General features: G+C 34.4%; 2 protein-coding genes across 3 annotated transcripts in view; one reads left to right on the top strand and one right to left on the bottom strand.

Annotated features, from left to right (window-relative positions):
• Positions 1 to 5819: 5819 nt before the first annotated feature.
• On the bottom strand, positions 5820 to 12644 carry Vps29 (vacuolar protein sorting 29). Its single transcript, XM_085950230.1, has 4 exons — positions 12494 to 12644; positions 10218 to 10409; positions 8903 to 9138; positions 5820 to 8096 (listed from the first exon to the last, which is right to left on the bottom strand). The coding sequence occupies exons 1-4, from the start codon at positions 12494 to 12496 to the stop codon at positions 7979 to 7981; spliced, it is 549 nt and encodes a 182-aa protein (XP_085806356.1). The 5' UTR covers positions 12497 to 12644; the 3' UTR covers positions 5820 to 7978.
• A 906-nt stretch (positions 12645 to 13550) lies between these two features.
• Positions 13551 to 14738, top strand: part of wkd (TBC1 domain family member whacked) — a 422625-nt gene continuing 421437 nt past the window's right edge. The window contains exon 1 of one of the 2 annotated variants that reach the window (XR_015071148.1): positions 13551 to 13904. The gene's annotated coding sequence lies outside the window, so the exon portion shown is untranslated. Of the gene's footprint in view, positions 14259 to 14738 lie in introns of both variants that reach the window. The other variant, XM_085950234.1, reaches the window with a different exon arrangement.

A 14738-nucleotide genomic window follows, 5' to 3' on the forward strand; every position in this document is an offset into this window, starting at 1 on the left:
ACTTCTAGGATTTAACTTACCGTGATCTGCACCAATATTGGTTTCTTTAAAAGGCAAGGTGTGGATGGGCATTTTCGCCAAAGTTTGTACATTGCGTTTTTGGCATGTCCCATGACTTTGATTGATTTTTTCATAGTTATTATATTATAAAATGTTGGAAAGTTATGTACTTTTAACATGCAAATTTATTAATTTACTCTATTCAATCAGTTAAATACAACTATCTGACCTGTATATATTTTTAATTGATTATTTAGATCGAAAGGTAGTGCGTTTTTACCATGTCCCACCCATAAATTCAAATAAACAAAGTCTGATTTCGTCATTAATTTTGAGTGTGTAAAATTAAATTCGTAGTGTTTTCAACAGCTTACATTATATATTTTTGGAAAATATATAGTTTTTTCGTAAATTTGTACCAATATTGAAAAAAAATCACGTTTAAAGTGTGTCCCAGGATATTTGAAAAAGTGGAACTCCACATTCCGTTACCACGATTTTAGCATGAAGGCGAAAAATTTTCACTATAAATATGTTTTTTTTTAATGTAGCAACATTTTTGTATAACACTGATCGCCATGTACACTTTAAATTGTTGGTGTGTGTCGGTATCGCTATCGGAACAGGTTGCTTTCTGGGTTGGTCATTTAAGAAGTTCCACTACTGTTACCACGATTTATAAGGTAAGAAAACACATATTTCTATTTCACATACTACACATATGGAGCTTATCTTTCATACTACAGATATAATAAAACATATCGCAGGTTTAACAATAAAACTAAGCTAAATTTTGGCTTCAAACACTTCTGAAACAGAATCCGTTACTTCCACTCCGAAACTATATTGGTGGTAACGTATATGTGGAATGTAAAAGTAACGAAATGGCATGCATAAAGTTGGGTTTACAGTGTGTGTTTAGTTCTTCATAGATTATAAAAAAAATTATTTTGTCTGTTCGTATGAAAAACAAAAATATTTTCATTAAAAAATATAGAAAATAACCTGACTATAATATAATAATATAATAAAGATTAAAAAAGTATGTGATATGTCTGAATACGCAAAAATAGCGCACATAAAAGTATGGAGATAAAAAAAAACAACAGAAGGAAAAGAAAAAACACCAGACTGAAATAATTGCGAGACAGGCACTGGCTCTGTCATACTCTTTCTGTTATACGCCACCAAAATTTTAAAACTTCTCCATACATTTTAGGCATAGAAATTTATAAAAATGTATGAAAAAGTATTTTTTTGTCACGTTTAACAGAAATGTGTACTCGATTAGATTTAATACCTAGAACTGTAGGTATTCACGAAATGTCAGAAAAGTACGTCTTGATTACAATCAACCTGTATAGCTACATTTTATGTTGATGAATACAATTAAATTTCAAGACAACATAAAGTCGAACTTGGTTATTACGAGGAAGATGGGACCGACTGAATTTGCTTGTTATAAGCGTTACTCGTTATATCAGAGAATAGGTATTTTTAAATGAGCATGTCACATTACACAAAAAGCCGAAAATAAAAAATTTGGAAACCATCGTAAAAATCCCCGAAACGAGCATGGCATTCATAAACTACAAAAGAAGTTGTTTATTGTAATTAACGCTGGTAGGTACCTACGGACTTCACAAACCTTGGATTTTTCAACCATATGCGTGGATACTTTTTTATTATTGTCGGTGAAACACCAATAAGGTAGGTACTTAGACACTTTACTAGTGTCATAAACGTAATCCGACCCCGGCGGCATCCTGTCCAATCGGATTTTATTGCTTAGGGTCGAAATGTTTTAAAACGGTCGACACATTAACAGTATTTTAGCTCGGTATATCCGATAAGTTGCTCGTTATAACAGTGAAAAAATTAAATGTATGGCGAAAATCATAAACCAATTGTCAACAAATGTTTCGTTATTACATCCGAGATCTCGCTATGTCAGAGATCGTAATAACCGAGTTTGACTATAATTATTTTCGTAAAAGTTATATACTCCGTGCCGCGCTAGGAACTCGCGTCTGAATCCCTTGCTGATTTTTTTTTTCATATATTGTTAATTTGCTTAAAAATATTTTTTATCTGAGTTACAAATAATATAAATGCCAAATAAAGTTATGGTAATGTATAGTGTGTCAAAATTATTACCTACCTTATTTTACAAGTATTGTGAAATTTATTATAAAATATGTCTATTTTAGTGATTAAGTTTGATTTGTTTTGTTATTTTGACGCACGTTGAATATTTATCTGTCTATCAAAAAATTCAAATAAATTTCATAAAACAAAAATTTGTTTTTATGGTAACATGTAACTTAAGCTTTACAAATTACACTCCGTTACCATTTCGTTCCATTCCGAAAATGTCCCCAAAAAAGTTGAACGTTAACTATTTTTCATTTGATTATTAAATAACGAAACTTATTTATTTTTCCAATAAAATTTAGTAAAAGTGATTATTGTCTTTAAAAAAATAGCAGAACGAACATTGATTGGTTTTTTCAAATACTAAAGGAAAAATGCTCTGCCATTATAGACATAGGGTAACGGAGGGGAACGAAATGTGCCCAAGAATTAAAATTCAATAATATTTTTTGACTATTTGTAGTTTTATTTTGAAGTGTATGGTTTTTTTAATCTAATAGAGCTCTTTTAAGTGATAAAAAGTGTTTCATTCATGTTTTAAAAGCTAAGTTTCGTAGTCACGGAACGGAAACTTATTATGCCCAATTTCATAATAAAAATGATATAAATATTGTATTAATCAATATTTTGCTGAAAAATTGCTATCACCAATTCAGCAATAGAACAAGGAATCTGCTAGCTATATAAAAATGGTTAATTTGAGTGAAAAAATAATATTACCCAAATTTCAAACATGTACAAACTTTGGCGAAAATGCCCGGATAATCAGGTATAATGATGAATTGTGTCGCATATACCTGGATTCGAAACTGTTAAAAACTGATAAAACTTATGACGCTTAACTGGGCAGGCGATGCTAGACTTGGGTACTAAAAATGGTCCTCGTTGGGAACCCGAAGACGTAGATTGCGGCATAGACAGGGAGCCCTAAATCTCAGGCCGATGTTCATCAAGGAATTTTTCTAATATTTAATTTGAGGGGGTTTTGTATGATTTTCATCTAGGGACCCAATATTTCTAGCTATGCAGCTGTAAGAAAACCAGTTGTGAGACCATGGATGCTTTAAAAAGGGGATACAAGAGCTCTTCTCAACGTCGAAGACAAGGAACAGGCCAGAGAATCGCAACGGCTGTAGGATGTTAAGGCTCGAATCAAGTTGTAGCACCATCGAAAGAAGAACAAAAAAGGTATTGGTTCTATACAAACCTTAAACCTGCTCCTTAAATCAATTAAAATTTAGCATAAATGAGAAAAGAAACTAATATAAAATTATGTATGCCTTTTTATTTGTTATAATATTGGCAATAGATGTCAGTGTTTCTGACTCATATTTTAAGTAAATGGTTAGAATTCCATAGTAATTTATGAGATAGCAAGCAGTGGTAAATACCTACTTTTGTTCACTTCTAGACTATCCTAGGGTCACTAATCGGAGAGCATATTTACGCATACAAACAACAAGCTTATCGAACACTTATTTAAGTTTGGCGGCTATAACAATGCAATCGTATACACTTTTAACACTTACAATACGTATTGTTATATATCGTAAAATACCAACATATTATTTTATAATCATTCTGTTGAGATAGAATTATTGATGTATGTAGTGCATCTATTCTATACACAAGACTGCTATCGGCCGCGACCGAGAGTAGTTTTGTATCGAAGTATTAGCACTTATTGTAACAATTATGTTACAATAAGTGCTATGTTTTATAGCACCTCTCTTGGGTGTGCTAAATTTTAGAGACAGTTTTGACAGCTAACTTATTGTAACAATTATAATCCTCGATAGCAGTCTTGTGTATAGAATAGATGGGTAGAACTGGAAATGGAACATTTCAATCCTACTGTCCAACAAGATCTTCTTGGCTACATGTTAAAACTGTGAATGAACAAGCTCCTAATACTTTTAACCGCACTAGCGACTTGTTGGATAGTAATCTTGATAACCCCTTAAAAATGTTCCATAAATTTTAAGTTACCTATATAATGTGTAGTTGTGATCTTTTTATTCAAAAAATATATCAATTAGTTATTACAATGCAAAGTATTATTACCAAAGAAGTTGAAAAAACTCATCTTATATAGAGATGGAGCTTAAACGTATAAAAGTGATGGCATATAGGACCACTAATTATCTTACAAACCTTGATAACTACTTTACTTACATTTGTTTGCATAAAATAGTAGCATTTACGTCAAACTGGAACATGACTCAGCGATTTTTATAAGGAAAACACAGAAGGATCCATCTGTAAGAATTTCTAAATTTTTGATTTTACTAATGTGGTTGAAAACCTACCAGTGGTGAAGGGTGGTGGTAGGCTGTTAAGATCCCACATAAATAGTGCACACTACACTTTGTCAGTCATACTTATTTGTTTTCATTGAACCAAGAATTCAGATGGTGTTGGTTAGTTTTTTAAGATTCAATTAAACCCTGCCTAAGCCAAACCATCTTACAAATAAAATATTTATTTAAGTATTTTTTATCTATATGGTTTGGTTGGCAGGGTTTAATCGAAATATAGGGTTTAATTCAAATTTAAAAAATCATATTCAATGAAAGCAAATAAATATGACTGACAAAACAGCGCTCGAAATGGAAACTTTTACGAACCAGAGCGCTGGATAATTTTACGAAAGTATTAACATAATTATCCAAGTTTTAGATTTTTTGTTATAGGTATCAGATGGTAAAATTAATTTTACCACGAGACAGCGATAATTTTGGGGATTTTATGAACCGGAACGGCGCTCCGGTCATTTTGAGCGCTGTGACAAAGTTTAGTGTGCACTATTTATGTCGGATCTCCGCCTAGCCTACTTCCACCCTTCGCCACTGATACCTACTTCTGGCTTCCATATCCTTCGCCTGAAAGGATATTCGAGGTTTGAAATTACAATAAAGTATCAGCAACATCTGTAACTGTATTGGTTAGTTTTCAAAATTCAATTAAAACCTGTAAGTATATTGGGTTTTTAAAGAACTGGAACCAGGGTTCTGTATTATTATTTGATGAACTGCATCCGATTTTCCTAATAAAACTGAACCCGGAACAGAACCTTAAAAAATGGGGGTTTTAACAGCTGTAATATCTATACAAAATTCAATATGATTTGTGGCTACATCTTACTATATCGTAATATATGCGTAAATGTGCTGTCCGTGGATAGGACATCCCAAAGTATCGATTTATATTTGATTCAATACGGTGCCACATAATTCCTTGTTAACAGTACAAACATGAAATATACATCAGTCATTGAAACATCATAAAACTATATGATTCCGTCTCAGCTTTACGATACCGCCGGAATCATGATCTTTATTTATCTTTATTTATAAACACTTAATCTTTAATAATTATCAATAATACATTTATAATATTATCTTCTTTTGGCAACACTGTCGAAAAGCACTGGACGGTGATGTGAATCAAATCAAAAATGGCCCCTATTTAATAACTTTCAAGTGGTAAGTATATTACCACAAAGTTTCTGAGGGCAATCAATTATTTACATGAGTTGTATAGAATCAAAATCAGCAAATATCGACCGTAAACTTTTACATTACATATTATTAATATATAACTTTTGAACTTACCCTGTCTACATTTGATCATTTCATTTTCCACTTCATTTCAATTTTTTAATTCTGGTTTTAACATTAAGCCGGCTCTCACATCTAAGATAGCCATAAATCAAACTTTCAAAGAACGTCGATCCAGTGTTGCATATGAAGACCGCGCACATCTACCTAGCGACAATCGCACGTAACCTTTGAAATGTATAGATATTTTGATGCGCAAATCGGCTAATGTTGAACAGAAGTCTATCGGTAATGGAGCTACGTGTGCCAGCACTTTCATCATGCAAAACGGCCATTTTTAAAACGGTTTGAGGCAGGCATTGTGCAGGCTACGCATGCACTCCGATGCGTTCATCTACATACCGAAAAACTGCCCGAATGTAGACAGGGCTAATCAAATGTCATTTATTCACTATACCAGGTATGTCCAACTTCAAGTAAGCTGTGATCTACCACACTCTACCTTTGTAATTCTTCAACTTATATAACAAACGTAATATATTTTGCTGGCACTTAGGCATTACAAATTAAACAACGGCACTTTGTCTTTGTTCATCACAAAGAAATACTCAATTTCCCACTCATCATGAAAATGGTAAGTTTTGGTCATCTTTTGGGCTCTCATTGTCAAACTATTTCTTCTACTGTGCAAAGAGCCTACTGCGGAACAAAAGAAAACTATGCCTCCGTTTAAATCATTTATCAGCACATTGAATTACAGTAAAATCTTCAAATTTCCTACATGAAAATAATCAATACACACCAGTGGCGAATGCTATTAGGATCCGCCATAAATAGTCCATATTAAACATTGTCAGTCATAATTATTTGTTTTATTGAAATAAGACTTCAATTTACAGATGGTGTAGGTTAGTTTTTAAAATTCAATCATATCTTGCGAAAACTAAGCCATAATTTTTTTTTTAACCATGTCCGATCCTAATAGGATCATATGGGCCTCCACAGAGTAGAGGTTTGTATTAACAGATTTTGTTTTTTTTACGAGAAATGGATGTCAGCCACTTGCTCAACCTATTAGGTCCATACCCTGACTCACACACAAATTGAAAAACAATTATCTGTACTTGCCAGACCCAGGATTCGAACCTGGGACCCACGGCGTTATAGTCCAACGCTTAAGCCACGCAGCCACCGTAAACCAAAATATCTAAAATTATGCAATTAAATCATACATAACATTAGACATTTTATAGATAGAATAATATTTTTATCTATTATAGTTTGGTGAGGCAGGGCTTAATGAATTAAAAGAAATGAAGCAACATTATGTGTAATATGTATTCTTAGTCCTTTCAAAGCGGACGGCACACCTGTTGTGCCCTCATTATTTGGCCATTCGATATAATAAGCATGGTAATTAAATAGTAATTAAATGCTCCGCGGTCAACAAATTAATCCAACGAAAACAAATAAGTATGAATGATAAAGTGTGCACAATTTTGTCGTATAGGCCAAAATATACGAAAACTATTATGGTTCGGTTTAGGCAGGGTTTAAATGATTTTTAAAAACTAACCGACACCATCTGTAAATTGTAGTCTTACGTCTAACAAAGTTTAATGTGGACTAATTATGGCGGATGCTAACACCATACCTCCACCCTTCGCCACTGATACACAATTTAAAAACCTCTGATCATTATTCAGTGGAGCAACGGGATGCTGGCATGATCTGGAAAGATGTAAGTGTCTGGCATGTGAGTCATCTATCTATTACATAAACGTTTTTGCATTTCAAGCTTAGATGATTGGATTCTATTTCCTGTCGTGTTTTATTTTCAAATTAGAATAATGTCTATTTTTAATAGCGAACATCCCTTAATTAAAATTATTAATAAAATTGAACGTACATATCGGCATTTGCTTGCTTTAAACTATCGGTTTCTGTAAGTCTTTAAACATTTTCTTATTTGGTTTTGACGGGTTTCAAAGGCGACAGATCGATACATAATAGTATTGTGTGAAATTACATAGAGAAAATTATGGACATATTTTTTGTCAAATTTTGGCCATTTTGTGTGGACTTATCGGTTTTTGAAAATAGATGTCTCACAATGTAAAAATGAACAGAAATTCATTTAAGACAGTTGCTATTCTACAGTAAGACAGGAACCATTTTGAATCAAACGCTCCAGATATCGTGCAGTGCTTCTCGGTAATGCCACCATTTTTTTTTTATATAAAACTATACTAATTATATCATTCTTATGGCTTTTTGTATTCGATCCTCTCGACTTTGACCTCGTCACCGAGGAGTTGGTAGACGTACGTCACGACCGTAGTGCTTTGGATATCCATTAACACAAAAGATGGCGTCACAGACCTGGAATATACAAAAACAAATTATTATATTATTCCGAGTACCAACCATCAATACACAGGGTATTTAACTATTTTTTTATTCAACGAATAATTCACAAGATTTAAGAATGTATCATTCTTTTTATTGAACATACATAATTTTGAAAATGGGTCTGGCAAGTTCACTTATTGTTTTTCAATTTGTGCATGAGTCAGAGTATGGTCCTAATAGGTTGAGCAAGTGGCTGACATCCATTTCTCGTAATAATAAAATCTGCTAATACAAACCTCCACTCTGTAGAGGCCCATATGATCCTATTAGGGTCGGACATGGTCAAAAGAAAAGAAAAAATTTTGAAAACACTTCTGAGAAAATATATGACCAATAGAAAAAATCTTTTCTGAAAACACACTGCGAGGCAGGCACGAAACCCAGGATACGCAGGTTCGATTCTTGCTAGGTGTTGTATTTTTTTCAAAAAAGATTTTTTCTATTGTGTGGAGGCCCATATGATCTTATTAGGATCGGACATGGTCGGGTGATATATTTTCTCAGAAGTGTTTTCAAAATTATCTGTTCAATAAAAAGAATGTCATATTCTTAAATCTTGTGAATCGTGGTCCATGTGCGTGGGCCCAAAACCCGAGAGACGCAGGTTCGATCCTGCTGGGTGTCGTATTTTTTTTTCAAAAAAGATTTTTTCTATTGGTGATATATTTCTTCCTCACATACAAAATCTAGCAGAAACGATTTGATGGAATCAAAGCTATGGAGCATATTCTACAACATGGCTTATTGAAAGATGTGATATAGTATTGTAAACTCACATATCAAGGGGATTATATGCGCCGGTCGCAGATCCGGGGTTGATGTAGAATCTATTTTCATGCTCGTACGCCTCGAATTTGTGGGTGTGTCCCGAGATGAGAATGTCCACGTCCAGCTGTCTCTGGATGAGCGCCAGCGACTCAGGATCTCCCCAAGGGACGACCTGGTGGCCGTGGCACAGTCCTATCCTAAACTGGCCCACCGTCACCACTTTCTGCTCTGGGTAGTTGATGTTCTGCAAATTCAAATATTCGATATTACATAATTTAAAATAACCTCAGGTCTATCTTGATAGTTACATTTAAATTGTACGTATTAATTACATTTCACCGTAGCACAGTTTGCTGTGAGATTTCTTATCGGAAAGAGATGACCGTATAGTCATCTCTATAGCACCAAGATGAAAAAAATACACATTGTTCGTGGAGCATTGCAGACAATAATGTTCCTTCAAGAATGAAAACCTAATCTATCCTAACCTAACAAATAATACAGTATATCGGCTATTTTCAAAATTTGTTTGCAGCTGGCTTCCTATAAACCGACAAGAACCGTGTTTTATTTGGAAATGAATTTTTATCTCGGAACTTACAATCCAAAGAGATTGGATGGTTTTTAATATACGACCATATATTTCCGATACAACATTTCTTGGTTAAGTGTAATACGGTGAACTGCATACGTACAAATTTCCAGACAAGTATCTTGGTATACAGTTAATCCAAAGATGATGAAAAAACTTTCTTCCATAGAGATGGAGACTAAATGTATGAAGTTGAAGCAAAAAAAAGAGCTCTGGTTCATGACTAAGTTAGCTACAAGTGACTTTGCATTGCAGAGAACTTCACACTACTGCTATAAACTTTGTTTACCAATAGGCCGTATAAAAAGACAATCTGTCACGATGAGTAGATAAGTATTCCGTAAAATTTGTGTAAAATAGTAAAGTTTATAACTACACTCGAGTAAGTAATCACAATGAACATAAAACATAGTAGCAATTACGTGAGTTAGAAAATGGGAATGGCAACTGAGCGATGATAATATTTGTGGAGTGGGTCTGGCAAGTACACATTATTGATTTTCAATTTGTGTATGAGTCAGAGTATGGACCTAATAGGTTGAGCAAGTGGTTGACATCCATTTCTCGTAAAAACAAAATCTGTTAATACAAAACCTCTACTCTGTGGAGGCCCATATGATCTTATTAGGATCGGACATGATCGAATTACCAACTGAATCATACTTTTCTAAATAATTTAAAAAAATAATGATTATACATAAAAACAAAAGAAAATATTGAAAAATCCTCACCTCATCGAAATCCCCCCTGACAACATGCACATCACTGGCCAGTGTCTTTAAATAATCGAAGAGTTCTTTGGTGCAGAGGTTTCCTGTGCAGAGGATGTGCTGGATTCTTCCCGGCACCAGCAGCTTCTTGAACTTGGCCGGGAGACTGCTACAGCGATGTGGTATGTGAAGATCGCCGAGCACTAATACCAACTAAAAAATGAAAATATTTTTTTATAATACTTAGTCTAAAAATATGTGAATTGCTGGCTGATCAAAACCTTGAAAATTTCACTCATCACTGGCGAGTAACAAAAGTTCAGCAAACCAGTTCACCCTGTTCGACGAAAATGTTTTTAAACGATCGACACATTAACAGTTTTAAGAAAACTTTTGACCATATTTTTGCTCGGTATATCCGATAAGTAGCTCGTTATAAAAGTGAATAAATTTATGGAGAAAATCATAAACTAAAATGTCAACAAATGTTTCCTCTTTACATCCGAGATCTCGCTATGTCCGTGATCATAATAACCGAGTTCGACTGTATGTAGAGTACCTTTGCCAACAATTTCGATAAGACTCTACCCACCACGGGCGTGACAGATGTAATTTCATGTACTTTGTAGCGATTCTTCGATGATTGAATTACATTTTACTACAGTAAACAGCAATCAATAAAACAAGAAACCTTTACCCAGTGGTTTACAAAGTCAATAATCGTATCTAAAACATTCACCGAAACTTAAAAGATTAAGTTGCCATTCACTTGTTCCAAGCGGTTAAATCCAGAATGCAGATAGCCAAGGTAATATCCAACTTCGGCTTTAATGTACAAAAGCCTACGTATCAGATTCTGCCCGTTGCACAATGAAAACTATCTACCTCCACTTTTGACCATAGATAACCACAATACATTGTTGAAAATAATGGTGTAAAAGTTTCTAGTCACACGATTAGAAGACAAATTAGGCCAGTCAAAACAACCTCGATAAAACTGTTCACACCATTATTTAACACAATATTTCATTCGTATAAGTATCTCATTTATTGACTAAATATGCATTTTATAATATCGTCACTGTTCTGGCAGAAGACACTAATTCGAAAAAATTACATATTGAGTTAGTTATACCAAAATGTTCCTTATTTCAAACTTTACCGTCTGGAAACCTTCTTAATAAATAAACAGTCTTTATTTTAAAGTCATCCTTTTTAAGATTACTTAATAAACTCACATGATAGACCATTTCAAACATTTTAACAACTTCAAAGTCAAATTACTCAAAACTAGTATTCTCCAGTTAGTGTGTTCTGCCAGAACAGAGACGATATGTAAACACAGTTAGAAATATCTGAAGTAATAACACAATACAATAATTTTAATAGTAATATGGGCTGCTTTGTCAGGACTATAAGGCCCGTTTGAGACGGGACACCGGTGTCGTGCTCGATATAATATAGGTATTTTTCGAATTTGTATTCTTTGTATTCGAATAAAGGGGCCTTTGTATTATGTTTATGAACGCCCCAGAGCTAATGAGTCAACGCATAATTTCGCGTTATAAATTAGAATATAAAACTGGCTGCGGTAATAAAAACAAGTGTATCGGCGGCTTGAGAATGTAGCGCCCGACGGAAAAGTGTACCGACACGCGTTGACTCATTAGCTCTAGGGCGTTCATAAACATAATACAAAGGTCTCCTATATTATATCGAGCGCGAAACCGGTGTCCCGTCTGAAATGGGCCTACGGCCACTTTGTATTGAAATTAAATGATTAAGTAGATATTTTTACAATAGTTGTAAAACGTCAAACAACGGTCAAAAGTGGAGGTTGATAGTTTTCATTGTGTAACTGCCAGACATCTGACGGATAGGCTTTCGTAGATTAGTGCCCCAACTTCTGATAGAAAAGGGATGGTGATAGTGGATCTAGAATAGTGGTTGACCGAATGACTAACAACCAATTCTGTTAAAATATCTAAGCGGAAAGTGTGACCACTTAATTGCTTCACAGAAGTAAATGACAAATCAATTAAGTAGGTACATACCTAAATATTCGAATTATTTCATAAAATCGCGTAAATTATTAAGGAAAAATAAAAACAATACAAGTCTACCGATCTAAGCATAAACATGATCTGTTCAGAGCAATGTGCAATGAGAATAATCTAATGAAATTCAATACATTGAATAATTTGATAAAACCTTCAACTAGGGAAATTACATATCCATGTTATGTATTGCTGACCGATATTACGTGACACTACCAATACAACTCGATTTTAACTCACCATATTGAATCTGTGTTGATTTACTGCTAAAATAGTTTGTCTCTAAAACTACCGACGATTACGATTTCTCCCAAAAGCCCTTCGTTAATTTTTAGTTAACGATAGTCTTCTTGACAGCCGCTATGACAGTTCTAACTTTAATGTTGCCAATAATTATTTATAGTTGCCATTTTGTCAAAGTGTTGACGGAAAAATACAGTGCTGCCAACTGGATGATGATGGAATGGTGATACTCGAATAAAGCTAGAGCTTTAATTTTTTATAGTTCACTTTATTTTGCTTTTAAAGCCGCGTTGACACGGTCCAAGTACGATCCAAGTCTACTTGGATAGGAATAATTAGTATGAAGCTGTCTCATCCAAGTGACAGCTTCATACAATTTATTCCTATCCAAGTTAACTTGGATGGCACTTGATCCAAGTACACTTGGGCCGAGTGCCATCCAAGTGCACTCGTATGTGACATCTTCATACTAATTATTCCTATCCAAGCTACTTGGACCGCGTCCTACTCATCCAAGTTAACTTGGATAGGAATAAATAGTATGAAGCTGTCACTTGGATGAGACATCTTCATACTAATTATTCCTATCCAAGTTTACTTGGATCGACTGCCATCCAAGTGACAGCTTCATACTATTTATTCCTATCCAAGTTAACTTGGATGAGTAGGACGCGGTACAAGTAGCTTGGATAGGAATAATTAGTATGAATATGTCTACTTGGATGGCACTCGGTCCAAGTATACTTGGATCGTACTTAGGCCGTGTCAACGCAGCTTTAAAAATTGTTAGTATTGCGAAAGTTTATTTTAATAAAATTTATTAAATATTTTAACTAGGTACATACCTACCTACCTACTTTTATAGCAGGTATATTTTATGAATTCGCAAACGTTGTAAATCAAATTCTCTTTTTTTACAATAATTAAAGCTAGAGATAGACATCCGTAGTATTTTATATTGCCAATTTTTTTATTATTATTGTCACAGGAAATAGAAGAAATTTTAATCAACAAATCAGCAGCGCTGTTCGTAATTATCGTTGGCTACAATGTTGGCACTCATGTGATATCAATCTGTCAATGTTGTGGGGCTCGTCTCTCGTTGATTTGTAGTTTATTATTTTAATTTCTAATCACGTCGCGCTGCCAAATTTGTAAACAACAGTGTGTCATTCGAACGAAAGTGACGAGAAGTGAATTTCGCGAACGAAACCATACGAAAACGCACTCCAGAATAACATCTGCCGGATTGCGAAATTTGAATCGAGTCGGGCAGAGAGCGGCCGTCCCGTAAACAATAATAATCGGACATTCTCAATTGTTTTACGCCCACGTCGAGTTGCGGACGGTTTAAATCCTAATCGAAGGCCACGGGGGAGAGATTCTCTTATTTAGTGTAGTGTTAAAGGTAAGATCCACGATGAGATAATTTTGAACCATGAGACAAAAATCTCCAGCAACCAACTTTCGTAATATATCGTCTCAAGACTTACGTGAGACATGGAATAGTACACTAACAATTTTATAAGTCTTATACTTTAGATACCTGTTTACAGCTTTGTAATTATGTGATAACTACTTATATTTTTCTTATCTACACAACAATGTAACACGTTCATCCAGTGCCTATACCTCTTTTCGACTGTATTCGTTCCCTAATTGGACCATGCGGCACCCTCGAAGAAAACCTGTAGTTCCTCGGTGTTCTTAGATCTTTTCTGGTCGTGCCAGGACTTAGAGCCTCACCAAATACACTTGAAACGTATTCAGCGACCTTCCAAGACGTTGGAAGCTGATTAGCTTAAAAAAGAGATAGGTTGTGGTGTTCAGTTCCCATGGGCACCGTAGGGTGTTCAAAAAAACCAAGCAATCTTAATTCAGTACACGAACACAATAATAGATTCAGTTTACAGAAAGCCAGGCGGGAACCGCGCTCATTTTCATAGCCCATTTTGACAAAATTCACGAATTCAAGAATGAAAACCTAACCTAACAAATAATCCAGCATATCGGCTATTTTCAAAATTTGTTTGCCGCTGGCTTCCCTTAAGCCGACAAGAACCATAGATTCATATGCTTTGGTGGCTATTGTCATCACACTACAATAAAACGTTAACTGCTTTTCCTTTATTGCTATGGTGACTATTCATCTTATATTTTAGAGGGCAGTCCTTTATTTTTGTGCCATGTCTTGGTTTTATTTTTCTTTTTAATACTTAGCTTAAATTGATAAAGAGAAAAA

The sequence above is a fragment of the Rhyacophila brunnea genome, unplaced genomic scaffold (genome assembly GCF_057557595.1).
Source record: "Rhyacophila brunnea isolate RB1 unplaced genomic scaffold, BYU_Rbru_1.0 scaffold_23, whole genome shotgun sequence".
Classification (NCBI taxonomy): Eukaryota; Metazoa; Arthropoda; class Insecta; order Trichoptera; family Rhyacophilidae; genus Rhyacophila; species Rhyacophila brunnea.